At 43.5% G+C, this 27,978-nt stretch overlaps 1 protein-coding gene across 1 annotated transcript; it reads right to left on the reverse strand.

The window, feature by feature from the left end:
* Positions 1-71: 71 nt before the first annotated feature.
* nudt21 (nudix hydrolase 21) lies at positions 72-27,606 on the reverse strand. Its single transcript, XM_070897793.1, has 7 exons — positions 27,343-27,606; positions 14,183-14,383; positions 10,697-10,760; positions 9,985-10,074; positions 7,607-7,682; positions 5,769-5,883; positions 72-434 (listed from the first exon to the last, which is right to left on the reverse strand). Exons 1-7 carry the CDS (start codon positions 27,453-27,455, stop codon positions 413-415), a joined length of 681 nt encoding a protein of 226 aa, XP_070753894.1. The 5' UTR covers positions 27,456-27,606; the 3' UTR covers positions 72-412.
* Positions 27,607-27,978: the final 372 nt, after the last annotated feature.

The raw sequence follows: 27,978 nt of genomic DNA on the forward strand, positions 1-27,978 counted from the left end.
CCAATTACAAAATAAAGTAGAAGTAAAAATAAACAGGGTGAAATACAACAAAATACACAAACTACAGCCAATTAAGACCCTCAAAAATAAAGGTATTTGTCCATTTAATAAAGTAGAAAATGCAAACAATCACACGAGCAGAAAGAAACATTTCTTGTTTAAAAAAAAAACGCCAGTTAAGTTCCTTGGCTTCATTATTGATGTAGGCTTCATTACTGGTGGAGTTGAACAGAATCCCAATTGAGCACCAGCCAAGTCAGGGCAGGTGCTGCAAAATGCCACTGGGTTTGGTTTGGTTTGAAGAACTGATTACAGTCCCTGGCTGATGGAAGCCACACTACTGGCTCAGAGATGTTCAGGGAAACTGGACCTACATGGGCATCATGATCTTGTGTCTTTAAGTCCATAAGCTTCAGTTATAAATAAAGTTAAACCTAGAATTAAAATAAAGTTAAGAGAATTTTAGACACATTGAAAAAGGAGAGCAATCACTGCAATATGGTTTCCCCTTTAAACACGAATACAATTAGACCCATGGATATTATAAAGTTTAAAAGTGTCACCTAATTCTGGCAGAAAACAAATTCCAAGTCATAGCATAACAAACCATGAAACAAAGATGGTGGGGCATGGACCCTTTGCTGGATGTCTTCCCTGCTCCTAGATACAGCCCATGCCAAAACACCAACGCTTTATTGGATCAGAATTTACTGAAATAGTAACAGTGCGTGAACAACACATGCTATTACCAATGTGTAAATTGGCTAGCAACTGGTGGCGAGGAAATGATATGCTCTTATGATTCGCAAATCAAGGGATAAGAATTACGAGCAGGAGTAGGCCATACAACCCTTCGAGCCTACTCCGTCATTCCATCAGATCATGTCTGATCTTAGACCTCAATTCCACTTTCCTGCCCATATCCCTCGATTCCCCTATAGTCCAAAAATCTATCTCTCTCAGCCTTGAATATACTCAACGACTCAGCATCCACATCCTTTAGGATAGAGAATTCCAAAGATTCACAGCCCTGTGAATGAAGAAATTCCTCATCAGTCTTAAATGGCTGACCCCTTATCCTGAAACTATGCCCCCTAGTTCTAGACTCCCCGACCAGGGGAAATAACTTCTCAGCATCTACCGTGTGAATCCCCCTCAGAATCATATATGTTTCAATGAGATCACCTCATTCTTCTAAACCCAAGAGTATAGGTCCAATCTATTCAATCTCTCCTCATAGGATAACCCTCTCATCCCAGGGATCAATCTAGTGAACCTTCATTGTACCACCTTCCAAGGCATCCATTTCCTTTCTCAGAGAAGATCAAAACTGTGCACAGTATTCCAGGTGTGGTCTCACCAAAGCCCTGCACAATTGTAGTAAGCATTCCTTACTCTGGTACTCCAATCCCATTGCAACAACAGAAAACATGCTATTGCCTTCCTAATTGCTTGCTGTACCCGCAAGCTAACTTTGCTTCATGTAAGAGGACACCTAAATCTCTCTGAACACCAATATTTAATGGTTTCTCACCATTTAATAAATATTCTGTTTTTCTATTCTTCCTACCAAACTAAATACCTCACATTTTCCCACATTGTATTCTGTCTGCCACCTTATTGCCCACTCACTTAACCGGTCCATATCCTTTTGCAGACTGTGTCCACCTCAAAGCTTACTTTCCCACCTAACTTTGTATCGTCTGCAAACTTGGATACATTACACCAGGTCCCTACATCCAAGTCATTAATATAGATTGTAAATAGCGGAGGCCCAAGCACTGATCCTTGCACCACCCCACTAGTTACAGCCTGCAAACCCGTTTATCCCTACTCTGTTTTCTGTCCACTAACCAATCCTCTATCCATGCTAATATGTTACCCCCAACCCCATGAGCCCATAGCAACTGTTTATGTGGCAGCTTATCAAATGCCTTTTGGAAATCCAAATACAGGTTGAACCTCTCTAGTCCAGGCACCCTCGGTACCTGACCAGTGCCGGAACAGAGAATGTTCCGAACCACAGGTGGTCAGTTTCTTTGGGGGTGTTATCAATAATTGTCTCTTTATTTCCAATTACGGTAGCTCAGCTTGTGCAAACAAATGGTAAATTGATAAATTCACAGAGTTGAGGAAATCTCTTGGGAGCCAGGCGGTGTACAGCGCCGGCAATCGCACCATGACAGTAAGTCCTCAAGGACCCCTTTAGCTCACCATCCCCAAACTCAGCACCTGGGCTGTAGCAGTTACCGTCCAATATCGTCGCGTGTATACATTACCCTGTTCTCTTCATACTGACTGCTCCATGATTTCTTACTCTTTCATTTCCATGTTTGCCACCTTTCCTTTTCTTGCCTCCGCCCCCCTCCACCTCCACCTTGTCAGATGGGCAGATCCTCGATGGAGCAGCTTCAACATCCATTACAGATCTTTCCCTCCGGCTGTGCTGTATCTGTTTCTGTAGCGTCCTCTTCTTCCCTGAGAGAGTGATATTCGCCCTCTTACTCAAGCATCTTCAGGCGATGAATGGTGGTCAGCCCCTCATCAGTTACTGTGCCCACCATTAGGTGCTTTTTTTCCTTTTCTCTTTCCCCAGCACTCTGTCTTTTGAAAAGATTTCTCTGTAACTCAGTCTTGGGCCAGTGCTGGTGATTGCTGAGTGAGGGAGAAGAGGCGAGGAATGTTGGTGATTGGTCAGTTCCCTGTCTGTCTCAGCTCTGACGCCCCTTAACTGCGCCGTCAAGTCCCACAATTCCACAATGAGGAAGCAGAGTGAGATGCTGAGCTTCACAGGAGCGCTCAGTGAGCTTCACAGGAGCGCTCAGTGAGCTCCAAGCCCAGGCTCAGGAAAGCGGCAGTTCCACCATGGGTGTTTACGGACCAGAGAGTCCCGGACTGGAGAGGTCGAACTGTATACTACATCCATTGGTTCCCTTTATCTACCCTGATAGTTACATCCTCAAAAACACAAAATCAATTTGTTAAACACGATTTCACTTTCATAAAACCACGTTGACTCTGCCTAATCATATTATGATTTAAGTGCCCAGTTACCACTTCCTTAATAATGGAGTCCAGCATTTTCCAGATGACCGATGTCAGGCTAACTGGCTGGTAGTTCCTGGTTTTCTCTCTCCCTCCTTTCTTGAATAGGTTACATTTGCTAACTTCCAATCCACTGGGACTACTAGAATTTAGGGAATTTTGGAGGATCGCAAACCAAAGCATCTACTATCTCTACACCCATCTCTGTTGGAATCTTAGCATGTAGGCCAGAATTTGTCAACTTTTAGTCCCATTCATTTCTCAAGTACTTTGTCTCTATTGATATTAATTACTTGAAGTTCCTCACTCTTAGTAGCCCCTTGGTTCCACGCTATTTTTGGTATGTTTTATGACTCCTACTTTGAAGACAGATACAAAATATTTGTTTAAAGTCTCTGCCACTTCCTTATTCCCCATTATAATTTCACCTATTTCAGCCTCTAAGGGACCAATGCATACCTTTGCTACTCTCTTCCTTTTTACATGTAGAAGCTCTTGCAATTTATTTTTATATTTTTTGCTAGCTTACTCTCATTCTATGCTCTCCCTTTTTGGCCATTTTTTGGTGGTTTCTAAAGCTCCCAATGCTCAGGCTTACTACTATTCTTCGCAACATTATGAGCCATTTTAATCTAACACTATCCTTATCCTTTTGTTAGCCATGGATGGATCACTTTTCCCATCACGTTTTAATTTCTCAATGGAATGTATATTCAGAGAATTTTGGAATATTTCTTTAAATGGGTCGCCACTGTTTATCTACAATCATACCTTTTAATCTAATTTCCCAATCTACCTTTAGCTAACACGCACTTCATAACTATGTAATTGGTTTTATTTACATTTAAGATTCATTCCCAACTGAAGTATTTCACTCAAACTCAATGTGAAATTTAATCATATTATGTTCACTTTTCCCCAGATGAACCTTTACTAGGAGATTACTAATTAACCCTATTTCATTAAACAAGACAAGATCTAAAATAGCCTGTTCCTTGGTTGGTTCCATGACATTGTTCTAGGAAACTGTCTCGAACCATCCCATGAATTCGTCCGCCAGACTACCTTTGCCAATTTGATTTGCCCAGTCTATATGAAGATTAAAGTCCCCATGATTATTATATTACCTTGGTTACAAGCTCCTGTTATTTGTTGATTAATACTCTGTCCAATATTATAGCTACTGTTTGGGGGCCTATAAACTACTCCCACCAGTGTTTTCTGTTCCTTGTTATTTCTCATCTCCACCCATACTGATTCTACTTCCTGATATTCTGAGTTAAGATCCTTTCTCATGACTGTCCTTATGTCATTCTTTGTTATCAGATCTACCCCTTGCACCCACCCAACCACAACCCTTTCCCATTCTGCCTGTTCTTTCTAAATGTCATGTACCCAAGAATATTTAGATCCCAACCGTGGTCACCGCTGTAATGGCTATTAGATCAAAGCTATTTATCTATATCTGTGCCACTAATTCGTCTATCTTGTTACGAATACTTCATGCATTCAGATAAAGAGCCTTTAATTTTAACTTTTTACCATTACTCCTTGCTTTCACCTGATTTGCTGTTTCACAATTACCATTAAACTCTCTGTCCCTTCCGGTCACACTGCTTATCTTTACCCAAATCACTACACTACTCCACTGCCTTGACTTTTCTCTTTAGATTTCTAAATTTCCCTAGTCAGCTGAGGCTCATTGGGTAGCACAATCGCCCCCAAGTCAGAAGGTTGTGGGACTTGAGCACAAAAATCTAGGCTGACACTCCAGTGCAATGCTGAGGGAGGTGCTGTTTTTCAGATGTGATGTTAAACCGAGGCTCGGTCTGCCCTCTCAGCTGGATGTAAAAGATCCCATGGCACTATTTCAAATAAGAGCAGGGGAGTTATCCCCGGTATCCTGCCCAATATTTATCCCTAAATTAACATAACAAAAACAGTTTATCTGGTCATTATCATATTGCTGTTTGTGGGAGCTGGCTGTGTGTAAATTGGCTGCCGCATTTCCCACATTACAACAGTGACTACACTTCAAAAGTACTTAATTGGCTGTAAAGTGCTTTGAGACGTCTGGTGGTCGTGAAAGGCGCTATATAAATGTAAGTCTTTCTTTCTCACCTGACCGTGGCACCTTCCTTTTTAAATTTAAAGCCCTATTTACTCGATTAGTCAGTACACTGGTTCCAGCCATACTGATTCTACGTAAGTGTAGACCGTCCCAACAGAACAGTTCCCTCTTTCCCCAGTACCGATGCCAGTGCCCCATGAATTGAAACATATTCCTCCCACACCACTTTTAGCCATGCACTTAACTATGATCAATTTGTCCTTATGCCGAATTGCATGTGACTCAGGTAACAACCCAGAGATTTCCAACTTTGAGGTTCTGCTTTTTAATTTGGATGCTAGCTCCTCAAACTCTCAGCAGAACCTCATTCCTTACACATTCGGAGCCACACAAGGCAGTATAAATCAGGCTCATGACTTGCTTCCTTCATTTATAAAGGCACATTTATTACCCACAGGCCTGTTAAGCCCATTTCCATCCCTATTCCCATATTAAGCAGTTTCAAACCTCCTACTCCACAATAAAAAAAGATTCTGTGGTAAGCTCCCTCCCCAACAATTTGTACCCAACCTGTAAGCTTTAAACCATCAAGAGGTCTCAATGAAGCAGTAGAGTGTGCAGGTGTTACTGAATTATTATATTCCTTTGTTACCTGCTCAGAAGCTGAGGAAGGCTGGAGATGATGGGTCCATAACCAGGAGCATTGTCATAAAGCTCAAATAACGGTGCAGCAACCAGCTTGTAGTTCTTCGGCACTGCAAACAGGGCTGTAGTCAAACACAGATCATTAGAGACCACCAGAACTATTGCATTGTCACAAGTACAGCAAATGCATCCATTAAAATAGCTAACAGTGGTTTAGCTAGTAAAGACAACAGCTGGAAAAATAACAGCGAGCTCACAAAACAGGCCATTATTACATGGAATATACAGCACAAAAACTGGCCATTCGACTCAACTTGTCTATGCTGATGTTAATGCTCCACACAAGCCTCCTCCCACCACTCCATGTAATCCTTTCAGCGCATCACTCTATTCCTTTCTCCCTCGTGTTTATCTAGCTTCCTCTTAAATACATCTATGCTATTCACCTCAACCATTCCTTGTAGTAGCGAGTTCCACATTCTAACCACTCTGGGTTTAAAAAAAAGTTTCTCCTGAATTCCCTATTGGATTTATTAGTGACCATTTTATATTTAATCGGCCCTAGGTTTTGGTCTCCTGCATCAAACCCTTTTATAATCTTAATGCGTAAATCATCCAGAAAATTCAGGCAAAGAGTCATGCCGTGAGTTGTGAATCGTCATAACTTGGTCACTTTATGCCGCTCCGCTGTTTGCCTCGCACAAACAGTAGCTTAACCCTCAACATCCGTTATTTTCAACAACTTGCTGCAATTGCACATTAATCTCACCGCAGGAAGTCAGGGCTCGCACTTGAAAGCAATGCCAATAAACCTCTCCAGCCAAGGTGGTGAACAGTTTAAACTACTGTGCGTCATTCCTGCTTGAGATTTTTAAAGCCTTTTTCTTTGTTTTTTTTCCCCCTCGCCTAATCCAATCTTTATTTCCCGTTCTGTACCTCATTTGACTAATTCACCCATTCCAACTCACCTGCCTTCTCAGTCTCTTTCTCAATTCTTACATCTCATTGGTTAAAGGGATAGACTGTTGGTCCAGTCATGCACCAAGGTCCCAAATGCCCTATCAGCTCACACTTTGAGGAACTTATACGGCATAAAATCTGAGCTTAATGGTGCAGAAAAGAATAAATTTAACAAATGGCACATGCCACAACATGCCCATGCCCTGCTCCATCAAGATTTGGACCAACAGGTAATTGAGCCGTACTGACCAATCAGGCAGATACCCGGATAGACTAACAACTTGTACGAAGTTAGCTAACCTCAACTTGGTGGGGGTGGGGTGTGGAATCGTAAAATGAGTCTCAGAGTCCCTGGGCTAAAGTGGAAGATAAACCTTCATCAATTACCCATATTTTTTGTTGGAAGGTTCACACAATTGGATCTTGAGAGGACGACAGTGTTAAGTTCACAGATTGCACTGTCAGAAATGTCGTCTTTTGGATGAGACATTGACCGTCTGCCTGCTCAGGTGGATGTTAAAGATCCCATGGCACTATTTGAAGAAGAGCAGGGAATTTTCCCGGTGTCATGGCCAACATTTAACCCTCAACCAATGACACTAAAACACATTAACTGGTCATTTATCACATTACTGTTTGTTGGATCTGCTATGCACAAATTGACTGTCGAACTTGCTAACATTAAAGTATTTAATTTGCTGTGAAGTGCTTTGAAATTTCTACAGGAATTGAATGGTGCTACATAATTACAAACTTTCTTTTCTTTCTAAATTTAGAACAATGTATTTATCTTAGGAGTGCCTTTCGTTAAATTAGTGCAGACTGTGTTGTGAATAAAATCACATGTTCAGGCATGTTAAATATTCTCTATCTTCTAGGACATACCTTTCTCTTGAAGCTGCACTAAGAATAGCTTCTTGTGCTCTTTGGGCTTGGTGATGTGAGCTGGAATGTAGGGATACTGGAGGAGAGGGGAAAAACAACATTAAGAACAGAAGACAGGTTTGACCAGAGATTGATCCCAATAAAAGGCTCGCCACAGATGGCTAATTGAAGAGTGTTCAGCTAAATTATCCATTGACTGTGCAAGAGGATGCTTGAAATAATAGCCTCCATCACCAGTGGATAAAAACACACTCCAAATAATGCCAAACTACCTCAGCATAAGCTGTTATACTAATCATGTCCATTCATTTTGATGGATATAGCAGGAATAGCAGAATTATTTCAGGAAATAATTGTGCTCAAGACTGATGGGTCAGTGCATCAAAACTGGAGCCCAGGGAACTGTACCCCGAGTGGGAACAAAGTATTTAATTACATCTCTTATTTCATATTGGTGCCAGCCATTTGCACAAGTAGCGCAGACAGGCTGCGGGACCCACACTCAAAAGAAGAATCTATAGCGTTGTTCTCCCCAAATCTCACACAATGGATGGGTAAGGACAATCAAATGGTCACCCACACGAGAATTAGTTCATTTCGGACTTTGGACCAAATGGTGAAACCCTGGGATGCAAGACGTTCAGCCAATAATCTCCTAATTTCGAGGGTAAGGAAGAATGAATGGCTTTCAGTGAAGGGTAGACAGTCCTGAGGGTGAAGTGAAGTGACCATTAACTGACATGCTGGGTGCAGCGACTGGGGCTAAGGTACAGATGTAACCTGTACTAGAGACAGTGCCGCCAGTATCAGAGGAAACCGAGGTAAAAATTTGGCAGATGGAGTATAATGTGAGGTCATGTACTTTGACAGGAAAAAAAAAATCAAAGAGCAAGTTATAATTTAAATGGAGAAAGATTGCAAAGTGCTGCAGTACAGCAGGACCTGGGGATACTTGTGCATGAAACACAAAAGGGTATGCAGGTACAACAAGTGATTAGGAAGGTCAATGGTATCTTGGCCTTTATTGCAAAGGGGATGGAGTATAAAAGCAGGGAAGTCTTGCTACAGCTACACAAGGTTTTGAGGAGGCCACCCCTGGAATACTGCATGCAGTTTTGGTTTCCATATTTACGAAAGGATATACTTGCTTTGGAGGCAGTTCAGAGAAGGGTCATTAGGTTGATTCCGGGGATGACGGGGTTGACATAGGAGGAAAGGTTGAGTAGGTTGGGTCTTTACTCACTGGAATTCAGAAGAATGAGAGGTGATCTTATCGAAATATAAAAGATTATGAGGGAGCTTGACAAAGTGGATGCAGAGAGGATGTTTCCACTGATGGGGGAGACTAGAATTAGAGGGCATGATCTTAGAATAAGGGGCCGCCCATTTAAAACAGAGATGAGGAGGAATTTCTTCTCTGAGGGTTGCAAATCTATGGAATTCACTGCCTCAGAGAGCTGTGGAAGCTGGGACAGAATTTAAGACAGAAATAGACAGTTTCTTAAATGATAAGGGGTTTATGGGGAGCGGGCAGGGAAGTGGAGCTGAGTCCGTGATCAGATCAGACATGATCTTATTGAACGGCGGAGCAGGCTCGAGGGGCCGTATGGCCTACCCCTGTTCCTACTTCTTATGTTCTTATGTTCGAACCCAGCATGAAGATACTGCTCAAACTCAGCAGGGAACTGGGACCTGCCAAGGAGACAAGTGAATTAAGGTAACCAGGCGAGGGGGAGAGGGAAAAGTCAGAGTGACAACAGTTGATCAATACAAGTTAGAATCAATAGAAATAAACTCAATTAAAATGAGTGAAATTTTAAAAAAAAATGTAAACCACCATTTTACAAAAAAGGTGCTGTTGGAAGTTTCCCAGGCATTTACTCTGCTCTGCAGCAGTCCTGATCCAATTCACTCAACTGCTGAGAAACAGATGTACAGGAGTGGGAGAGTCAGATAACTGAAAGAACACTGGAAATTCTCCTTACCTTTGCTTTAAAGAAAGGTCTCTTCTTACAAAGGGCCTATTCCATTGTTTAATTTTTAATACCAAGTGTTGCACAAGGGACTATGAGAATCAATTCAGTAGGCTGTAGCTCAAATTCCAGATCCATTGCTTTTGCCAGTGTACTACCCAGTTAATTAAACTCAAACCCAGCTTGAAAAGCTCTTCAGAGCTCCAGAAAAAAAATAGGCCAAGCAGACAAACACTAACTTAAGCTGTAACAATTTTGTTTCAATATCTTCGAGGGGCCAGAAACTACCATACAAGCCGATAGCTAGAGCTTCACATCACAAATATTTTACAAATGACATGGCCGTCATTTTACAGTATTCAGCGAGTTGTCAGAGTAGAGACGATAAAACCCTGTACCACTCACCTGAGGTGGTTCAAAGTTCGGCCTCCACCAGTTCCCGATGCAGTCATCAATGACCCAGTCTTGCTGCACACCATCTTGGCGGCCCAAAATCTGTGGAAATGCACAGTTGAATGCGAGTTTCTCAACCTCAAAACAGGTGCATTGCTTCCTCCTCGAATCATGATAGGGCATCGCCCTTTTTAAGCCACCTTGAAAGATGCTGGCTTTATCAGGTTTGTTCACTTAAAAGGAGCCTTCCGTCCCCTCCTCCAGGAAAAGGTTTGTCACAGTTGTACAGATCACAATCTAGCATTCAATTGGGGCTGGCTTCAAAAACAAATTAATTCAATAAAGTAATAACTGTTCTGAACATACTCTCGTTTGCTCTTACTTCCATTCTACCTCTCCCCTACTTATTTGCAACATGAATACAAGTGGCTTACCCATTTTAAACACAAACAGCACACATTAGGTTGGAAACCAACCTCTCAACAAGAGGCACATGGTTCTAGGGAAGTCAGCAATTTTCCATAAATTTACAAGAGCCTAAATCTAATATTTAGCTCAAGTTACTCGAAACACAAATGCACAACGCAGCACTAATTAATTAGGTTCTATTTAATCTCATGACATATGGACAGTACCATAAAGATCAAATCCGACCAGTTGATCCATTAGCACATACTCCACCCAACAAGTCTAGAGTGCTCCGATCCGAACACAGGTCACGTACCTCTGTCATTAGACGCTTCAGACCCTCCACCTCATCTTCTCCAGGATTTAGCTCTCCACCAGGCCTAAATCCACAAAACAAGTGCAAAGAATGAATGTTACAATGCAAAAGCAACAGAAACTGGAGTTAGGTTTAAAAAAAACATATGGGCTAAACTTTCCCTTTCATTTTTGGCGTTTTTCTCGGCGGTACAGCGCCTTTTGGGTGAAAAACCACCCGGCGAAAGTTTCCTCTTTTTAAAAAAAATTTTTTTTATTTTTATTTTTTTATAAAAGTTCTGCTGACATTTTGAAAATACCGCTGGGGAGCAAACCGCCCACATGCATCTGCATGCACCACTGAGAAAAACGCCCACGAAAAGCTGCCAGAAACAGGGCGGTAGGTGAGTACCCTGCAAAGAAAGGTAAGTTAACATTTTATCATTTTTTTAAAAATTGTATAACTACGATTACGTTTAAAAGGATCTTGAGAATGTTTTCTAACTTTATTTTTTGTTTAATTGAAAAAATATTTGAGTTTTCCTCTGTCCCTAGGCCCAACCGCAGCCTCGGTCTAAATTTTTAAGTACTTACCGTCCATTCCGGTAAGAACTGCCCATTTTACCTAATTTCACCTTTAACCGCCAAGAACCATTAACCACCACCAAAGATCCATTTTCTCGCTGGGCAGTATATTTTTTTACTTTTTTTAAAATGGAAATTTCCACTAGCGTTATTTGCAGAATCTTAGCAGTCTTTCTGGGCAGCAATCGGGGGCTTTAGGGAAAGTCTAGCTCATAGTGATTAAATCTGCACTAACTTACCAATTTCAAGAAAACCCGATGGTTTAGACAAATTTATCTAACCATCTGTGCTAAGTTAATAGGAAGTTATAATTGGGCTTAGCAGCCCTGGGTTCGGGCGAGGTATAAAAGGCATGAGGGTTCAGTTTCCTGATCACTATCTAGTGACTGCTGCTGGAACTGTGCACATTAAGCGAGACAAGGATTGGATTCAGCAGTGATGCCCGCTGCTCACACCAACAATGATCGCTTTGGCACATGCATGGGTGTAAAAATATCTGTGTAACTGCAACCAACAGTAAATCAATACCTTTGGGAGAGGAAATTAGGCAAAAAAGGTACATGCCGTATCCTCCCGAGCATATCTTCGTCCTGTGACCACGATGAAGGATGCCAGTGCCTCAGCATGGAACACTTTCCTCATTATGGAAAACTGGTGCTCACATGAAATAGGTTTATGCCCCTTAATCCAAGTCTAAATAGTGCATTCTCACCAAGCATCCTAATTATCAAGTTTATGACGAATTATGTCTAGTTTTGTGCTGTGAACCAAAGCTCATTAGGAATAGGGTTAAAACTACCCAGGTAGGCTGACTTCAACAGTCGAAAGCTAAAAGGAGTTTGCTCACTATTAATTATTCATAAATCTTAACTTTTATTCATATAGCGCCTTTAGCATAGTAAAACATCCAAGACGCTTCACAACAGTGTTACAAGACAAACAGATAAATTTGACTCCGAGCCTCAGAAGAAGAAATGAAGGCAGATGACCAAAAGCTTGTTTAAAGAGGTAGGTTTTAAGGAGCATCTTAAAAGGAGGAAAGCGAGGTAGAGAGGCTTAGAGCTTTAGAGAGGGAATCCAGAGCTTAGGGCCCAGGTAGCTGAAGACGCGTCCACCAACGGTTGAACAGTTATAATGAGGGATGTTCAAGAGGCCAGAATTTGAGGAGCAGAGACATCTTGTGGGGTTGAGGCTGAAAAATATTACAGAGATAGGGAGGGGCAAGGCCATAGAGTGATTTGTAAACAAGGATGAGAATTTTGAAATCAAGGTGTTGTTTAACAAGGAGCCAATGTAGGTCAGAAAGCACAGGGGTGATGGGTGATCTTGACTTGGTGCGGGTTAGTACACAGGCTGCTGAGTTTTGAATGACCTTAAGTTTATGTAGTGTAGAATGTGGGAGGCCAGCAGGAGTGAGTTGGAGTAATCAAGTCAAGAGGTGACAAAGGCATGAATTAGGATGTCAGCAGCAAAAGAGCTGAGGCAGGGGCAGAGGCGGGCAATGTTACGGAGGTGGAAAAAGGCGGTTTTAGTTATGCCGTGGATATGTGGCTGGAAACTCATTTCAGGATCAAATATGACACCTAGGTTGCGAACAGTCTTGTTCACCCTCAGATTGATGCTAGGGAGAGGGACGGAGTCAATGGTTAGGAAACACAGTTTGTGGCAGGAACCGAAGATAATGGCTTCAGTCTTCCCAATATTTAATTGGAGAAAATTTCTGCTCATCCAGTACTGGATGTCGGACAAACAATCTGATAATTTAGACACCAAGCAGGGATCGACAGAAGTGGTGGAGAAGATCACCAAGGGGCAGCATATAGATTGAGAAATAAGAGGTGATCAAGGGCATATCCTTGGGGGACACGAGAGGCAGCAATACGGGAGTGGGATGAGAAGCCATTGCAAGAGATTTTCTGGCTACGATTAGATAGATAAGAATGGAACCAGGTGAGTACAGTCCTACCTAGCTGGACATTGGTGGTGAAGCGTTGGAGGATGGAGTGGTCAACGGTGTCAAAGGCTGCAGACAGGTCCAGAAGGACAAGGAGGGATAGTTTACCTGTGTCACTACACCTGGTTGCATGCAGACCACGAGTCCCTCGAGGGGAATCAAGTCATACTGCAATTCCCATTAAGGCAGCTAAGATTACAGACAAGGTAAACTTCACCTTCCACCATTTTGGAAGATTTTACAGTGTAAAGTGAAAATACTTCTAATCTGTGAAGACAGGTTATGATGTTTCTGGCATGTAGCCATCTGATGAAGGGTTAAACAACCAAAACATCATAACTTGTCTTTTCTCTTTATAAATGACTGACCCGCTGTGTATTTCTGGTGTTTTATTGGAAAGCAAATACCAGCTGCCTCCAAATGTCTTCCTCTCCTCCTCCCCATACCATATGAAGAATGTTAGATGACCCCCAATGCTCGCTGACCATTGGCAGCTGGACCACCAACGCAATTTTAAGATTCTCATCCTCTTGTTCAAATCCTTTCATGGCTTCACCCTCTTCCAACTGTATTCCTCTAACTAACTCTTGTGCACCTCCTGAAATCTCTTGGTCATCCTTTTAGAGCTTCCTTAAAACTTACCTCTGACCAAACTTGTCCCATTATCACCGCCCTATAGCTCGGTGTCAATTTTTGTCTTATTACGCTCCTGAGAAGCACCATAGGACGTTTTCCAACATTAAAATTGTTCTTGTTAGCTTAAAGTCATCATTAACTGCCATTGACCCATGGAGATATCACTGGCAAAGGAAAACCAAAAAAACCTCCCCTACCTCTCTGCAGTGCAGTGCACCCATTAGCAAATAACTAAACTTTTGTGAAAGTTTGCCCAAGGGTTTGATTATTCACACCCCAAAACTGGAAGATCTTTTACAGCCAATCCCTACCCTCATGGTGCAATGAACTCACAGTTTGAAGAAGGTTGTCCCCAGCTGCAGCAACAGTACATGAGGCAGTCTGTGCTCGTGCACAATCAGAACACCCTCCACTGTGCGTCTCATGCCAATCTTGTCAAACTCCTCCCGCATGCGCTGGAATCGAGCTGCCACAGAGCAGTCCTTCTCATACAAGGGCTCCTTGGTACCAAAGGTGTAGTTAGTCAGTGGATACCTGAAGAAACAGAATTCCCACAACAGAATTATACATTGCGATGAGAATGCAATTACAGTACCCACAAAGACAAATCCAAGAATAACTATATTGGAACACAACATTTCCCATATAGGGGCTGAGTCAGAGCCAGATCCAGCACACGTGCATTAGTCCACATCACCAGGAGGAAAAACATACCACCTCCTTAGAAGCCCAATCTAATCTCCCATCTAAAATGGAAAATCAGCAAGATCTGGATCTACCAGATTCTCTCTGCAGGGCAGATTCAGACACTGGATCCCAGCCACACTGCAGGGCACATTCAGACACTGCAATTAAAGATCTTTTGTATTTCTCTGAGAGCAAAGATACGGAGCTCCGAACTGTAGAACGTTTGAATCCACAATCAAACTATCAGGTTTACAGGTACCCTCTCGGTTACTGTGTTTTATATACAATCGCTCCTAGGTAGCCAGTACACTCTAGTGCAATTCCTAGGAAAACTGCTTAACCTGCAGGTATTAAGACACCACAGATAGTGTGGCATTAAGAGTCACAGGTTGAATATTCTTCTCTAGCTGCTTGGTCAGTAAATATTTCAAGAGCCCATACACAACCACATTACATTACAAACAGCAATAAGCCTCTCCGAAACAAGAACCTTGGCCCACTAGTACTCAGGACAGTTATAGCTGATAAATGTCATTGTGTACACTAAGTAGGCCATTTAGTGCCTGGGGAATTTGAATTCAGCATCTATTTACCATCCAACAGAAATCTGCAAACAAAAATATTCAAATCCACTCCTCTTCCTCCAATCCTTTCAGCAACATTGATCCTTTATTCAATCTACAAACAGTCTCATTCATCTGAATCTTTTCACTCTGAGGGTCCCATTTTATTCTCCATTTTACTGCACTTAAAAAAAAACAGGAGCGGAGAGCCAGAGCAGCAATTTAAAAACAAAAAGCAAGGAGTGACGTCACAGGACAGGTGGGTGACTGGTTGGTGAGCATCAACGTTTTCTTTCTCTAAGCTAGGACAGTGGTTTAAACCAAGAGCCGGAAACTATAAACTTAATCAAATTAAAAACATAGCTAAAGTAATTAATATAGCTATAAATAATGGCTAATAAAGATTTTAACTAAATAAAACAAGGTTACACTAAGACATGACAGAGCAGGTCATGTCTCTGGATTGCAGTATTTGGGAGTTTGTGGACAGTGAGACTGTCCCGAGCGAACACACCTGCTGTAGATGTATCTGTCTCGAATCTCTCTGGCTCAGAGTCTTTGGGCTGGAGCGAGTGGGAGACACTGACAGATAAGGGAGGGGGAGGAGGAGTATCTGGACAGTTTGCTCCAGACTTCGGTCACACCACATAGAGGTACAGGTTCAAACTGGGTTGGCGTGACCGATAGTGCACAGTGTAAGGGGAACCCAGGCAAGAAAGGAAACTGATCCTATCTAACAAAGGTACAATGTACTTGCTTCCTGTGAGGATAAGGATAAAGACGGTCAGAAGGACAGCCAGATGCAGGCCATGGCACTTGGAGCAGGAGGCTGTCCTAAGGCAGGGGGGAGGGAGAAGGAGAGGAAGCGTACTGTGGTAATTGCAGGGGGAATTCTATAATTAGGGGGACAGATAACATCCTTTCTAAACCCACATGGTATGTTGCCTACCTGGTGCCAGGGTGAGGGACATCTCAAACTGGCTTGAAAGGATATTGGAGAGGGAGGGGGAGGCTCCAGTGGTTATGGTCCATTTTGGACCAAAAACATAGGGAAGAGTAAGCAAAAGGATCTCTTTGGGGAGTACCAGAAACTTTCTGGATTATTACCTGAGCCATGTGCAAATTGGCATAGGGATAAGCTAACTGGAGAAGTGAACACGTGGCTAAAAGGAGTGGGGTGAGATTGGGACATGAAAGAACTATTGGGACGGGCTCTACTTGAACCGGTCTGGCACCAGGATCCTAGCGGAATGGTCACAAGGACTTTAAACTAGTAAATGGGAGATTGTGGGGGGTGGGGGGGGGGGGGGAGAACTCAGGTGGAAATTCAGAATAAAATAGTCGTTCAACAACAATCGAAAGGGAAGAGAGTAGAGTAAGTCAAAAATTGTGCTTTAGGCACTACAGGTAAAGGGAAAACTAAATGTAAAGCGATTAAACCAGGAGCAAGAAATAAGAAACACGTGAGTAAAACATTAGAGCTGAAAGTCAGACTAGGATTTGTGGCCCAAATAAGCATTCTTTCTACAAATGCACAGAGTATAAGGAATACATTGAATGAATCAAATAAAAGCAGATCCTGGAGAATGGGACATTGTAGCCATTACTGAAACATGGCTGCAAGACGGTCAGGACTGAGAACTGAATATACCTGGTTACAAGGTTTACAGGAAAGATGGAGAAAATGGCAGAAGAGGAATTGTAGCCTTAGTGATTAAGGATGAACTCACTTCAACGATGAGAGGATATAAAGAGAGGTAAGCAGGCAGTCGAGACTTTATGGGTAGAACTAAGAAATAGGAAAGGATTAAAGACTGTAGTGAGAGTTGTGTACAGGCCCCCTGGTAGCAACTGTGAAGTGCTAGATTGTATAAATGCAGAGATTAGACAAGTTTGCAGCAAAGGAGGAGTGGTTTTAATGGGGGATTTAAACTTTCATATATAGATTGGGATAAGCAGACAAGCACTGCCAGAAAGGTGGTGAATTTCTTGAGTGCGTTGGGATAGTTTTCGACAACAATATATTCTAGAGGCAACAAAGGGGCAAGCCATGTTAGATTTAGTAATGAATCAGATTTGGTTAACAGCCTAATTGTGCGTGAACATTTATCCAATAGCGATCATAACATGATCGAGTTCAATGTAGCATTTGAAAAGGAGAAATGCAAACCAGCTACAGATACTAAGATTCCAGATTTAGGTAAGGCTGATTTCAACCGGATGCGGCAGAGACTGTCCACAGTAAACTGGGCAAAACAACAGATCAGTGGGAGATGTTTAAAACAAGAATTTAGTGTGATATAGAACCAGTTTATACCCGAGGTGCAAGAGCTCAATTTCCAAAAAAAAAAGCATGGACGACTAAAGAGGTAAAGGACAACATAAAACTAAAGGAAAAAGCTACAAAAATGCAAACAAAGGCAGATCCGGGAGAATGGGAAAGGTACAAAGAACAGCAATGGGTCACAAAACAGATAGTAAGAGCTACAAAAAGAGAGCCTGAAAAGAAACTTGCAAGGATATCAAAATCAATACGAAGAATTTTTACAATTACATTAGGGGGGAAAAAAAGGTAGTCAGGAGCGATGATGGCCCACTAAAAACTGAAATTGGTGATATTGTCAAGGATAAGAAGAAAATGGTAGACATGTTGTATAATTACTGTGCGTCAGTATTTACAGTAGAAGAGGATAACATGCCAGAAATCGCAAGGAAACTAATATTGAAACAGGGACTCAATAAAATTCATGTAAGTAAGACAACAGCAATGAAGAAAATAACAGCACTAAAGAGTGATAAATCTCCAGGTCCAGATGGTTTCTATCCCAGGGTTTTAAAGGAAGTAGGTGAGCACATTGAAAAGTTGTATTTGAGGCATCTGCAAAGTTCTCTAGATTCAGGAATCATTGCTTTAGATAGTGAAGTGGCATGTGCAATTTCCCAATTTAAGAATGGCAAGCAAGGGAAACCAGGGAATTATAGATCAGTTAGCCTGACATCTGTTGTCAGGAAATTGCTAGAGTCTAAAATTAAGGATAGGGTGGCTGAACACCTCAAAAACTCAGTTGATCAGAGAGCCCCAGCGTGGATTTGTGAAAGCTAAGTCATGCCTGACAAACCTGACTGAATTATTTGAAGAGGTGACTAAAGTAGTGGACAGGGGAATGTCTATGGTGGACAGGAGAATGTCTATGGCTGTTATTTATATGGACTTCCAGAAGGCATTTGATAAAAGTCCAACATGAGACATGGTTATCTAAGATAGCGGATGCATTGACAGTCATTTTCCAACATTCCATTGACTCTGGATCAGTTCCTATCGAGTGGAGGGTAGCCAATGTAACCCCACTTTTTAAAAAAGGAGGGAGAGAGAAAACAGGGAATTATAGACCGGTCAGCCTGACATCAGTAGTGGGTAAGATGATGGAATCAATTATTAAGGATGTCATAGCAGCGCATTTGGAAAGAGGTGACATGATAGGTCCAAGTCAGCATGGATTTGTGAAAGGGAAATCATGCTTGACAAATCTTCTGGAATTTTTTGAAGATGTTTCCAGTAGAGTGGACAAGGGAGAACCATTTGATGTGGTATATTTGGACTTTCAGAAGGCTTTCGACAAGGTTCCACACAAGAGATTAATGTGCAAAGTTAAAGCACATGGGATTGGGGGTAGTGTGCTGACATGGATTGAGAAATGGTTGTCAGACAGGAAGCAAAGAGTAGGAGTAAATGGGTACTTTTCAGAATGGCAGAAGGTGAGTAGTGGGGTACCGCAAGGTTCTGTGCTGGGGCCCCAGCTGTTTACACTGTATATTAATGATTTAGACGAGGGGATTAAATGTAGTATCTCCAAATTTGCGGATGACACTAAGTTAGGTAGCAGTGTGAGCTGCGAGGAGGATGCTATGAGGCTGCAGAGCGACTTGGATAGGTTAGGTGAGTGGGCAAATGCATGGCAGATGAAGTATAATGTGGATAAATGTGAGGTTGTCCACTTTGGTGGTAAAAACAGAGAGACAGACTATTATCTGAATGGTGACAGATTAGGAAAAGCTGAGGTGCAACGAGACCTGGATGTCATGGTACATCAGTCATTGAAGGTTGGCATGCAGGTACAGCAGGCGGTTAAGAAAGCAAATGGCATGTTGGCCTTCATAGTGAGGGGATTTGAGTACAGGGGCAGGGAGGTGTTACTACAGTTGTACAGAGCCTTGGTGAGGCCACACCTGGAGTATGGTGTACAGTTTTGGTCTCCTAACCTGAGGAAGGACATTCTTGTTATTGAGGGAGTGCATCGAAGGTTCACCAGACTGATTCCCGGGATGGCGGGACTGACCTATCAAGAAAGACTGAATCAACTGGGCTTGTATTCACTGGAATTCGGAAGAATGAGAGGGGACCTTATAGAAACGTTTAAAATTCTGATGGGTTTAGACAGGTTAGATGCAGGAAGAATGTTCACAATGTTGGGGAAGTCCAGAACCAGGGGTCACAGTCTAAGGATAAGGGGTAAGCCATTTAGGACCGAGATGAGGAGAAACTTCTTCACCCAGAAAGTGGTGAACCTGTGGAATTCTCTACCACAGAAAGTTGTTGAGGCCAATTCACTAAATATATTCAAAAAGGAGTTAGATGTAGTCCTTACTACTAGGGGGATCAAGGGGTATGGCAAGAAAGCAGGAATGGGGTACTGAAGTTGCATGTTCAGCCATGAACTCATTGAATGGCGGTGCAGGCCAGAAGGGCCGAATGGCCTACTCCTGTACCCATTTTCTATGTTTTTATGTTTCTATAGCAGCCCACAGAATTTAGGGCAAATTATTGACCTGGTTAGGAAACTGGATCAGCAGCAGGAGACAGAGAGTAGGGATAATGGGTAGGTACTCGAATTGGCAGTATGTGACTAGTGGTGTCCTGCAGGGATGTGTATTGGGGCCTCAACTATTCACAATATTTATTAACGACTTAAATAATGGCACAGAAAATCATACATCCAAATTTCCTGATGAGACAAAGATAGGTGGCATTGCAGATGAAAGCACAACATTACAAAGGGATATTGATAGATTAAGTGAAGACAAAACTGTGGCAAAAGAATTTTATAAGCAAATGTGAAGTCATCCACTTTAGACATAAAAAGGATACTTTCTAAATGATGAAAAGCTATAAACAGAGAGACTTGGACATCCAGGTACATAGATCATTAAAATATCATGAACAGGTACAGAAAATAATCAAAAAGGCTGATTAAATGCTGGCCTTTATATCTAGAAGACTAGAATACAAGAGGGTAGACATTATGCTGCAGCTATATAAAACCCTGGTTAGACCACATCTGGAGTATTGTGAGCAGTTCTGGGCACCAGATCTCAGGATGGGTACATTGTCCTTAGAGGGAGTGCAACGTAGATTTACCAGAATGATACCCGGATTTCAAAGGTTAAATTATGAGATTACACAAATTAGGGTTGCGTTCCCTAGAATTTAGAAGTTAAGGGGTAATCTGATCAAAGTTTAAGATATTAAGGGGAACAGATAGGGTAGAGAGAGAGAGAAACTATTTCCGCTGGTTGAGGATTCTCGGACTCGGGGTTATTGTCTAAAAATCAGAGCCAGACCTTTCAAATTAAGAGGCAGACAATCAATATCAATGATTTGGATGAGGGGACCAAATGTAATATATCCAAGTTTGCTGATGATACAAAGCTAGGTGGGAATGCAAGTTGTGAGGAGGATGCAAAGTGACTTCAAGAGAATATAGACAGGCTAAATGAGTGGGCAAGAACATGGCAATGGAATATAAATGGAGAAATGTGAAGTTATCCACTTTGGCAGGAAAAATAGAAAAGCAGAGTATTTTTTTTTTTTAAATGGTGAGAGATTGGGAAATGTTGGGACCTGGGTGTCCCAACAAAGTTAACATGCGGGTACAGCAAGCAATTAGGCAAATGGTATGTTGCACTTTATTACAAAACCACACCTGGAGTACTTGTGCACAGTTTTGGTCTCCTTACCTGCAATGAAGGTTCACCAGACTGATTCCTGAGATGAGGGAATTGTCCTACAAGGAGAGATTGAGTAGACTAGGCCTATATTCTTTTGAGTTTGGAGGTGATAGCATTGAAAAATACAACATTTTTTACAGGGCTCAACAGGGTAGATGCAGGGAGGAAGGTTCCCCTGGCTGGGGAGTCTAGAACTAGGGGTTACAATCTCAGAATAAGGGGTCGGCCATTTAGGACTGAGATGAGGAGAAATTTCTTCACTCAGAGGGTGGTGAATCTTTGGAATTCTCTACCCCAGAAGGCTGTGAAGGCTCAGTCGGTGAATATATTCAAGACATAGATCAATAAATTTTTGGATATTAAAAGGGAATCTAGAGCTATGGGGATAGTGCAGGAAAGTGGAGTTGAGGTCGAAGATCAGCCATGATCTTATTGAATGGCAGAGCAGGCTCGAGGGGCCGAATGGCGTGCTCCTGCCTCTATTTCTTATATTCTTTCAGGAGTGAAATTAGGAAATTAGAGAAAGCATCTCAGCTCCTACGATCAGGAAGTAGAATTAGCATGGGTGGAGATAAGGAATAACAAGGAGCAGAAAACACTGGTGGGAGTAGTATATAGGCCCCCTAACAGTAGCTGTACCGTTGGACAGAATATCAAGAAATAGTAGGAACTTGTAACAAAAGGTAATGTAATAATTGTGGGGGACTTTAATCTTCATATAGACTGGACAAATCAAATTGGCAAAGGTAGTCTGGAGGATGAGATCATAGAATGTCCTGAATGCATTCTAAGAACAATTATGTCATGGAACAACCAGGGAACAAGCTATTTTAGATATTGTATTGTGTAATGAGAGAGAGTTAATTATCAATCTCATGGTAAAGCATCCTCTGGGGCAGAGTGATCATATTATGATAGAATTTCACATTAAATAAATTTGAGAGCGACTTGCCCAAGTCCAAAACTAGAGTCTTAAACTTAAAAAAACAATTACAGAGGTATGAGGTGAGAGTTGGCTACGGTAGATTGGAAAAATAGATTAAAAAGGTATGGCGGTTAATAAGGAGTGGCTGGAATTTAAATAAATATTTCATAATTCTCAACAAAAATACAACTCCATGGGAAAAATGATCCATCTGTGGCTAACTAAAGAAGTTAAGGATAGCATTAGATTGAAAGAACAAGCTTATAATGTTGCGAAGAATAGTAGTAAGCATGAGGATTGGGAGAGTTTCAGAAACCATCAAAGGATGACTAAAAAAAATTTATAAAAAGGGGGAAAAAAATAGAATGAGAAAAAACTAGCAAGAAATATAAAAACAGATTGTAAGAACTTCTACAAGTGCACAAAACAGAAGAGCAGCAAAAGTACATATTGGTCCCCTAGAGGCTGAGACAGGAGAAATTATGGGGAATAAGGAAATGGCAGAAACGTTAAACTAATATTTTTTATCTGTCCCCACAGTAGAAGACACAAAAAGCATACCAGAAATGGTGGAGAATCAAGGGTCTAATGAGGCTGAGGGACTTAAAAGTAATGAATATAAGTAGAGAAAAAGTACGAGATAAACTAATGTGACTAAAATCCCTGGACCGGTAGGCCTACATCCTAAGGTTCTAAAAGAGTGGATGCATTAGTTTTGATCATCCCAAATTCCCTAGATTCTAGAATGGCCCCAGTGGATTGGAAGGTATCAAATGTAACACCGTTATTCAAGAACGGAGAGAGAAACCAGGTAACTACAGGCCAGTTAGCCTGACAATCGGTCATCAGGAAAATACTGGATTCCATTGTTAAGGAAGTGGTATCGTATCAGGGCACTTAGAAAATCAGAACATGATTAGAGAGAGAGTCAACATGGTTTTGGGAAATCATGTTTGACAAATGGATCAGAGTTTTTTTGAGGATATAACTAGCAAGTTAGATAAAAAGGGAACCAGTGGATATAGCATATTTGGATTTCCTAAAGGCAATCGATAAGGTGCCACATAAAAAGGTTACTACACAAGATAGGGGCTCATGGATTTGGAGGTAATGTATTAGCATGGAGAGAGGATTGGTTAATGGACAGAAAGCAGAAACTAGGGATAAAAGGGTCATTTTCAGGTTGGCAGGCTGCAACTAGTGCGGCGCCCAAAGGATCAGTGCCGGGACCTCAGTTATTTAGGGCCCAAGTTTCGGCATCTGGTGAGAACGGCGCACCTCCGAGACTAACGTGACCTGCCTGGGCTCGAAGGTGCGCCGGAATATTCTGAAGCAATTCTCCGGTCCTCCTGGACCATGGCGTGGCATGGTGCAGCGTAGTCTCCCTGGGGAGGAGCCTGCCTGCAGGGGGACGGGGCTAGGGATCATGCCTTCTTCTCAGTGCCGGCAGTGTTGCGCAGGCGCGTTGGAGCATGTGCGCCAGCTCAATGGCTCGGGGGAGCGTGGGTACCGGTAGGGGGGGGGGGGGGGGGGGTGCATGGCAACAGGGATGGAGGGAGGAGCGTGGTTTGGGGGGCACTCAATGATCGAAGGGCCAGAGGAGAGAACAGGGGTGCCTCCTTCAAGCCTCTCTCTCCCCCCCTCCAACACACACACATCCTCCCCCCCTCCAACACACACACATCCTCCCCCCCTCCAACACACACACATCCCCCCCCCACCCACACACACACAACCCCCCCACCGCACACACACACAACCCCCCCACCGCACACACACAACCCCCCCACCGCACACACACACAACCCCCCCACCGCACACACACACAACCCCCCCACCGCACACACACACAACCCCCCCACCGCACACACACACAACCCCCCCACCGCACACACACACAACCCCCCCACCGCACACACACACAACCCCCCCACCGCACACACACACAACCCCCCCACCGCACACACACACAACCCCCCCACCGCACACACACACAACCCCCCCACCACACACACACACAACCCCCCCACCACACACACACACAACCCCCCCACCACACACACACACAACCCCCCCACCACACACACACACCCCCACCACACACACACACCCCCACCACACACACACACCCCCACCACACACACACCCCCACCACACACACACACCCCCACCACACACACACACACACCCCACCACACACACACACACCCCCACCACACACACACACACCCCCACCACACACACACACACCCCCACCACACACACACACACCCCCACCACACACACACACACCCCCACCACACACACACACACCCCCACCACACACACACACACCCCCACCACACACACACACACCCCCACCACACACACACACACCCCCACCACACACACACACACCCCCACCACACACACACACACCCCCACCACACACACACACACCCCCACCACACACACACACACCCCCACCACACACACACACACCCCCACCACACACACACACACCCCCACCACACACACACACACCCCCACCACACACACACACACCCCCACCACACACACACACACCCCCACCACACACACACACACCCCCACCACACACACACACACCCCCACCACACACACACACACCCCCACCACACACACACACACCCCCACCACACACACACACACCCCCACCACACACACACACACCCCCACCACACACACACACACCCCCACCACACACACACACACCCCCACCACACACACACACACCCCCACCACACACACACACACCCCCACCACACACACACACACCCCCACCACACACACACACACACCCCCACCACACACACACACACACCCCCACCACACACACACACACCCCCACCACACACACACACACCCCCACCACACACACACACACCCCCACCACACACACACACACCCCCACCACACACACACACACACACACCCCCACCACACACACACACCCCCCACACACACACACACACCCCCCCCACACACACACACACACCCCCCCCCACACACACACACACCCCCCCCACACTGTCAGATACAGAGAGAGAGAGAGACACGACAGTGAGAAACACTGACAGAGGCACCTTCCCTTCACATAAAGGTAGGACTTCCATTTTTTTATTAATTAATTGCTTATTACTTTTTGTGCTTTGTTTAGTGCTTAGCGCTTTAAATGTACTTTGCTTCTTTAATGTTGTTGTGAAGGTGTTTATGGAAAATCCTTTAACTTCCCTTACCCCACGCTGTTGTGATGTTGATGTGTCCTTTGTGTTTAATGCTTCCCACCCGTCTCTGGCTGTGCCTGCACTAAACTTAACTCTAGGTATGGTTTTTCAGAACTTACAAAAGTGGACACTTACTCCATCCTAAGTTAGTTTGTAGTAAGTTTTCACTGCCGAAACTTGCAAAACAGGCCTGAGTGGCTGGACACACCCCCTTTTGAAAAAAAAGTACCTTACCTAAAACCAACCTAAACTAACTCATTAGAACTGGAGCAAACTAATATCCGAGAATTGCAATTTCTAACATACTCCAAATTAAACTAGTTGTTCCAAAAAACTAGGAGCAACTCCACCCGAAACTTGGGCCCTTACAATCTATATCAATGACCTAGATGAAGGGACTGAGTGTAATATATCCAAGTTTGCTGACGATACCAAAGCTAGGTTGGACAGTAAGCTGTGAGGAGAACACGGTCTGCAAAGGGATATAGAAAGACTAAGTGATTGGGCAGTAAGGTGGTAGAAGGAGTATAATGTAGAGAAATGTGAGGTTATTCACTTTGGTACGAAAAATAGAAAATGAGAATATTTTTTAAATGGTGAGAAACTTTTCATTGTTAGTGATCAGAGAGATTTGGGTGTCCTCCAAGAAACAAAGAAAGCTAGTATGCAGGTACAGCAAGCAATAAGGAAGGCAAATGGATTATTAGAGTAAGGAAGTCTTGGTACAACTGTATAGAGTCTTGGCGAGACCACACCTGGAGTACTGTGCACAGTTTTGGTCTCCTTATCCAAAGGAGAATATACTTGCCTTGGAGACAGTGTAACAAAGGTTCACTAGATTGATTCCTGGGATGAGAAGGCTGTCCTATGATAAGAAACTGCATAGAATAGACCTATGCTCTTTGGAATTTAGAAGAATGAGAGATGATCTCATTGAAACATACAAGATTCTGAAGGGAACTGACAGGATAGATGCCAAGAGGTTGTTCCCCCAGCTGGATAGTCAAAAACTAACATGCATAGTCTCAGAACAAGTAGGCCATTTAAGACAGAGATATGGAGGAATTTCTTCACTCAGGGTTATAAAGGCCTAGCATTTTCAAGCCCATGTGGTGGTTGGTGTGCAACAGTCACCACATGTTAAAAAAATCCATGCACATGCATCTTCCACCCCCTCAATTGGAGTTCAGGACAGGAACATTGGGTGCTTCATTGAAACATCTGTGAACTCATGTGGAGACTCCTCGCTCTAGGGACTGCCTCTGATGAGATGATGATGAGATGGGAATCTTTGGAATTGTCTGCCCCAGAGGACTGTGGATGCTTAGTCGTTGAGCATATTCAAGACTGAAATAGATGAATTTTTGGACTCTAGGGGAAATCAAGGGATATTGAGATTGGGTGGTAAAGTGGTGTTGAGAACAACGATCAGTCATGATCTTATTGTTAAATGGCAGAGCAGACTCAAGGGGCATTGTTCCATTGCTCGAGCCATTTCCACTTGCTTATTTGCCTTCAAATTTATTCACATTTCTTTATGCCTGCACTAAACCATTTCCATTCATTCACTTACACACACACGAATACAGGCACATGGCTAGATACCGACAAGTCAATAACAGACACTTACACAATCTGCAAGTACTCAAACCCCAAATCAGTACATTATGTATGTCAGAGATTCATATTTAAACACTCGTAAGCTAAGTATCTTCAAGATTAGGAGGACTGTGCCTGCAGATGATGACACCCGAGGTAGAACAGGGAATAATTTGAACTATACACTTCACCCGCGGGGATTTGAGCCGAACACCCAGTAATGGATATACCCACATATCAGCAAGGGATCTTACTCGGGTAACGCCAGTACTCAGCCCACACATACTGTTCAACACTAGCAACCTGCACCAAATGTTTTGCTTTTCCATGTTTCAAAGCACACATGGCTCTAGTTATGTAGAGATTTACACGGAGGTTCGCAGGCTAATGTTCCTCTCCGGAACAGGAGCCCGCTCACAAATACGCATCGCCCGGGCATCGAGCACATGAAATCCGCCGGTTACTCACAGGTTGATGGTCCTCTCCAGTGTCAGCGGCTTGGCCTGCAGGTATTTGTTCCCATACTGAGAGACCCCGCGGGGCCAGCCGGCCTGAGAGCGGCTCGGTGGAACCACAGACATGGCCAACAGACACAGGCCGCCGCCACCGCAGCACCGGGGCCGGACTCGCTACACACACACGCCGCGATTCGCGGCGCCTGATCGCTCACACAAACCGCAAGCAAGGCTACCTTCGCGCTTTAACCCGCGCGCTGCGCTTCCGGTCCAGCGGAACGCTTCCGGGTCAGAGGACAGCGCCAAGAGGCGACTCCATGTGATCGGGAAGTCCGCCATGTTGTTTATTGCGTAAGTGAGTGAGTGGCCGCTCAGTGACCAGTGTATTACTCACCAGGAATGACAATCACGTTTTATTTTAGCTGCACATCACTCTTACAGACAAGCTTTGTGCAGTGGGGGCTGGGACACTAACTTTAACCCCTACTGGGGCTGACGCTTCAGAATTAGTGCAGTCTTGCATTGGACTGTACAGTAACCTGAGAACTCACTTTTAGAGTGGAAGCAAGTCTTCCTCGATTTCGAGAGACTGCCTATGATGATGATGAGTGCAGTCCTGATGGAGATGCTGTATTATCAGAGGTGGCGT

Source organism: Pristiophorus japonicus, chromosome 13 (genome assembly GCF_044704955.1).
Source record: "Pristiophorus japonicus isolate sPriJap1 chromosome 13, sPriJap1.hap1, whole genome shotgun sequence".
NCBI lineage: Eukaryota > Metazoa > Chordata > Chondrichthyes > Pristiophoridae > Pristiophorus > Pristiophorus japonicus.

Excerpts from the sequence above, each read along its gene's own strand:
- nudt21 (XM_070897793.1), bottom strand. The coding sequence starts at position 27,455 with ATGTCTGTGGTTCCACCGAGCCGCTCTCAGGCCGGCTGGCCCCGCGGG. Across the intron at positions 14,384-27,342 it reads CTGGAGAGGACCATCAACCT|GTATCCACTGACTAACTACA; the intron begins GTGAGTAACCGG and ends CTGTTTCTTCAG. Across the intron at positions 5,884-7,606 it reads AGTGCAGCTTCAAGAGAAAG|CCCTGTTTGCAGTGCCGAAG; the intron begins GTATGTCCTAGA and ends GTTTGACTACAG.